The 5,870-nt window shown below is 32.9% G+C and overlaps 1 protein-coding gene and 1 pseudogene across 1 annotated transcript; both read right to left on the reverse strand.

Moving 5' to 3' along the window:
• Positions 1–501: 501 nt before the first annotated feature.
• On the reverse strand, positions 502–1,985 carry LOC143557374 (putative glutathione S-transferase; annotated as a pseudogene).
• A 2,043-nt stretch (positions 1,986–4,028) lies between these two features.
• Positions 4,029–5,735, reverse strand: LOC143557362 (F-box protein SKIP22-like). The gene has a single exon (XM_077046455.1). The coding sequence runs from the start codon at positions 5,704–5,706 to the stop codon at positions 4,264–4,266; it is 1,443 nt and encodes a 480-aa protein (XP_076902570.1). The 5' UTR covers positions 5,707–5,735; the 3' UTR covers positions 4,029–4,263.
• Positions 5,736–5,870: the final 135 nt, after the last annotated feature.

The raw sequence follows: 5,870 nt of genomic DNA on the forward strand, positions 1-5,870 counted from the left end.
TCTTGATAAAGGTTTAAAGTTTAAAGAGTTTGAATTTGAGTCGGTTTAGTTTATTAAATTAGGATTAAGTTTTGGTTATTATTATTAATTTATTTAGTTTCCTAGTTTGAGTCTAGTTAGGTTTCTTGGTGAGTAAGTTAAGGTTTTAGTATAAATAGATGGTTTAGGGTTATTGTATTTTGTGTGGTTTTCGTTCTTAATAATATTGAAAGAGTCGTGAGGAGTTCTCACAAAATATCGGTGTTGTTCGTGTTGCTCGATCCAATTAAGTCCAACAGGATATAACATTGTCTTATAAAATCATCCATTAAAACTACCACCAATGAAACAAACTCGATTAGTACCATGTTCAATCAAAAGAGCATTCAATGTAAACAAACACAAACACAGGATGTTTAGTTTATAAAACCGTGATATCGGTTTCTTATTCTCGGCAACCGACATGGCTCACCTTCTCCTTCAAATGAGCAAAATCCTCATGCTTTCTGAACGTACTATTCACCTATATTCACAAATACACAAGTTACCATATTAAATACATGCATAACTATTTATTTTACTTGTATTATTAGATGCTATATTAAAAATAATATATATAAAAAGGAAACGTAAAATGACATGTACCTATATTGGTAGTTTTTTTCTGGCCTCACAATAGAACTCGTAAAGCTTCTTGGGATCTTGAAGAGTTTTGGAGACACTTTCCCTTTGCATGCATCTTTTGCCCCATGCAATCAACTTTGGGCACTCTTTTTCAATATTAATATTCCCAAGGGTCTCATAGGTATAAAACCAACAATAAAAGGTTATAAATGCAATATCCGCATACCCGAAGGACTCCCCCAAGAAATAAGATTTATCCCCAATTTGGCAATTTGCCCTTCCAACACCTTCAAAATCTCTATGAATTCCTTTTTTGCTTTTTCCTGCTCTTCACCGCTTAATGTCCAAGTTTTCCTTGCACCATCATAAACCTAAAGGGTGTTAAACTTTTAGTAACTTCAAATTATTCATATTAATACAAGTCGGTTCGAGTTATACTATATGAATCTAAGGGTAAAAGAGGGAAAAAAACTATTAGCTATGGTAAACATGTTGGTATAAATGTATCTAAGTACTTGCAAACTTCAAAATTGTTTTATAGTTAACAAATCTCAAAATGAGAAAGAAAGTCAAATCTCCTTGTTTTGAGGTTACTATATATCAATCGTTTATCGTTATACTTTAATTATTTTTACCTGTTATTTAACCCGGACAATCTTGTTTGCCACTCATGTATTAGTTTGAAAGTTTTCTTTGGTCTTATTTAGACATAGATAGAATTTTGAGTAACGTTTACTTATTTTATATATGTTTGATATAGACAAATAAAAGTTTAAAGATGTAAACCCCTATTTTAAAAGAAAAATAAGTCCTAATAGTTAAGTAATAAAATATTGACACCAAATATTTCTTTAGTTGTGATTTGAAGTGACCCTTTGAGAAAAAAAAAACTTGGTATCATGACAAATGTTTTAATAGGTTGATAGACAACCAACTTACATCATAAGTATCAAAGAAACAAACCAATTCATAACCCGATTAATGACAATTTATATACACTAGTGACACATTTATATGTTTCTTAAACCTTATGTGAAGCAACCGAAGAAAGATTTGTTATGCGTACCTTTTTGTCGACATAGTCACACCAAAACCTAGCTTGAGCTCTACAATAAGGATCCGAAGGCATCAACGGGGACTTATCAGTCCATGTCTCGTCAATATACTGAAGAATAATACTAGATTCTCTTATAGGTTTTCCATTGTGTATAAGAACCAGGAAATTCTTGTGAACCGGGTTCATTTCAAGAAGCAAGGGGCTTTTATTGGGAAAGTTTTCTTCTTTGTACTCGACACCCTTTTCAGCCAAAGCAATTCTTACCCTCATACCGTACATGCTCGGCCAAAAATCCAACAACACGACATCTTTTCCCCCATTTGATCGAAAATTTGTTATTGAATTCTAGAAAGATTAAGGATTGTGCTTTACACAAACATTTGATACTTTGGTTGATGTGACTTGTGACCAAATTTTGGCTACAAAATCGTCTGAAGTGTTTGAAAGCTAAAAATAGAACTGAAATTAAGGTACATCATGTTATTACACTTTTAACTTGGTAATTGTATTTATGGTAAAATAATCATTATCATTAAATTAATTTATAATGCAATTAGTAAAGTTGGTTATGTAATGCTTGACTTGGTTGTATTTATAGAAAACCATTTATTATTAAGTTATACCATATTAATTATGTTAATTTATTATAAAAGGCAGCATTAAATATTTATTTAAAAGAAAGTTATATAAGATCATAAGTCTTGTATATGTTTTGTAAATATTACGAAACTAACTTTTGAACTCATGTAATCCACGAGATTTGTCAAATAACAAAAATAAACAAGGTCCATTATTTGAAATAAATTTAGAAAATAAAAGGTAAAAAAGAAATGAAATATATTGTACAAATAATAAGAATTAAGTCTAGAATCTTAAATATAAAATTCCGTTACAAACAATATTTGTTTTTTATCACAAGTATTTGCATCGTCATCCAATGTTAACAATTTTAGACCATGTCTGATAGTTAGATAGTTACTCTGGATAATGCAACATATAGTGCCCATGGGAAAAAATGAACATCGAATGAACATACCAACTCTAAAAAAAATTATTCTTGGTTGTTTTCTACTTGTTTAACTTTCATATTTCTATTTGTTTGATCTCCCATCAATATTTTAGTTTTAAAATTTCTTTAGTTTTTTATAATCCAATTACCAAAATGGTTTTCACCCATAACCATAGATAGCTAGGAAGCCTAGGATGAATGAGATAAAAGATTAGAATATTATGATGAAAAATTAACTATTTTATAACCCAATTGGTAAATTGGTTTTGATTCATGACTCATGGATAACTTGGATGAATGAGAAGAGAGAATAAAAAGTTAAGAAGATAAAAATTGTGCTAGAATTGAACGTGGGTTTGATACATTAGGCCTCGTTAATGTATTTTAATAAAAGAGTATGATAAGATTTTTTTTCTTTTGCTGAAGTAATCACTTAATTAATTTATGTTAGGGGTGAGCAATAACCGAATCGTTAACTGAAACCGAACAAAAAATCAAACAAACCGAACCGAAAAAACTGAAAACCGAATTAACCGAATCGAACTCTTTATTGTTTTCATATTTTCAAGTCTTTTTTCCTCTATTTCATGTATTATATGCATTAATTGTTTTCATGTATTTATATCTTCATTTCATGTACTAATATCTTAATTTCATATATTTATACCTTCATTTCATGTAGTTATACATTCATTCCATATATTTAAGCATTCATTTCATGTATTTTTAAGCAAAATTTTAGTTCAAATTTGATATAGTTTATTCATCGAAATCAACAGAATCAAATCAATAACCGATTGATTCGATTGGGTTAATGTTAATAACCGAACCGAACCAAACCGTGCACACCCCTAATTTATGTTCTACAATAATTTAATAGATACGTTCAATATTTTATTGAAAAAGATTTTGTTTACAAAAAGTACACTTCATTGTATTGCTATTGCCCTGCTCTTGATGTTTCAAAGGGGCCTGGAAATCAGGCGTGAGATTACAATTACATGGCCTTGAAATACTTACTATGTGAACCATGAGCGTGAAGATTTCCAGTCGTTGAGGTTCATGCCGAATTTTTATCTATACTTTGATAATAAAAAAAAATCATTAAAGTTTTAGTAGTATTGTCATTGGTAATTAATTTGGTTGTCTAATAATTTGTATCCGTTAACTTTCTTTAAAAATATCCATTTACACAGTATTGTTTATCTTAATGAACATTTTGATATAAATACTAAAAACCGAATAGGTTTCAGAAATCAGTGTTTGGTCTTGTAGACGACTTTAGCATGTACAAAATTTGCCTCATGGTACCGTACATGCTTAGTTTTGTAGGTATTGTTTTTGAAAATCTCAAATCATACTTTGCACTTGATAGTTTATAAATAAATTAACATGGTTAACCCAAAATTCAATCATAGTAATCTACACCATTTTCTTCAAACGAAATAAACATTCACTTAACATTCATACGGTTGATTGCACAACTAAAACATAACCACTTTTATTGTAAACCAAACACACCATTTTATGAAACTTATTAAAGTAAAACACTCCATACACAACTTACTAAACATCACCAACGGTCACATTTTAACTAATGATCACCGAAACCCGCAAACCCACCAAGGTTACAATTGGGTCTCACATTCCTGAGCCGTGGATTACGACCATGTGGCAGACCACCGAGCCCACCAAGTCCACGAGGTCCAAGATTTGGAAAAAGATCATGATCGCCCCCTATTATTCCCGGGAAACCACCACCAAATGGCGGAACATAAGGAAGTGGAAGTCGTCTTCTGGCTATTCGACTCGCAACTGAGCTATTTCGTTTTTTAGCCTCGTAAGTTTTGGCAAATCTATACTTAAAACCCGTTGTGATGTCTACACCCACAACATTCCCGAACTCCTCAATGTACTTTCGCTTCCACAAATCATCACTCGAGGCTAAATACCTCAGTTCCGAGCAAACGCAGCTCACTTTAGCTATATCCACACCAGAAACTGATTCAAGAATCTTGAGTTTGAGCTCGGTTGGTAGTTGCATAAAGCAAGGTGGAGATTTGAGACCCGTTTTCTCACATAAGTCGATTAGTAACGGTAACGAAATCCCATCTTTTATTTTCCTCCAAAACTCAAAAACTTGCTTCTCGGGTTCGACATTAGAGATCTTATTATCCCCGCCCACAGTTGCAACCATGGGCCCACAATTAGCCCATACAACGTTCAGATACGGCACTAGTTGGTCTTCGTCTACAAGCACCGAGTGCACTGTGGTCCCATTGACCAAAGACCCGTAAACCTTGCAGTACCTTCCTAGGTTTTGAAACTTGATCTTGACCGTTTCGATGTTACCACCAGAACCGATTATGTAGGAAAGCGTGTAATGAACCGGAGCAAGATACCAGTTATCTTTAACACTGAAGTTATCATTATTATTTTTTAACGATTTTGAAGCGGGATCGATCTCAACAAAGCCAGACTCTAACAAGACAGCATGAACCGCAACGCGCAAAAGCTTGTGATTAAGATTATCAGTATCACCTAACTCCTTTGTGAAAACTTTCCTGAGAAAACCCGGTACAGAAAACGACTTCCCGACCTCGCTAATAACAATATTCTCATCATCTTCTATTTCCATAGGTTCTGCAACCTCTTCTGAGCTTGAATTATTAATATTACTGGATTCAACTGTTTCAGAACTGACGATGTTTACCTTTTCATCCTGCTTACTGGAAACGGGAATCGGGGTTTGGGGATTTTGAGGTTGTTCAGGTTTGGGTGATGCGGAGAATCCATCAGGGTTTGTGATGAAGTAGATGAGATCACCGGATGTGATCCCGATTGATTGAATAGATTCTTGTGGAAATTCGGTTGTAAGTTCATCTTTTCGGTTTAAAGAGAGATATATACTAGACGAACTTGAAGTAGAAGGAAGTTTTTGAGACACGAGTTCTTTAAGTTGTTGGAGACTGCAAGGATTAGGTGTTTCTATTTTGAGAGTTTCTTTGGTTTCAAATGATCTGAGTCGCAACTTCATGATTATATTATACTCCGCAAAAACACAAATAAGAATCTTTTACAGCTGTAAAAGGATCGAATTTCCTTAATTCATTAACCTCAGTTGTAATTTACACACAAACAGCTAAAATGAAGTGTTGTAAACTCGAGAACGATTTGGTAACCATAGTTGCATTGCAGGTA

Source organism: Bidens hawaiensis, unplaced genomic scaffold, assembly GCF_021521415.1.
Source record: "Bidens hawaiensis isolate Kalapana, Puna unplaced genomic scaffold, B.hawaiensis_p1.1 tig00018938_1, whole genome shotgun sequence".
Lineage (NCBI taxonomy): Eukaryota > Viridiplantae > Streptophyta > Magnoliopsida > Asterales > Asteraceae > Bidens > Bidens hawaiensis.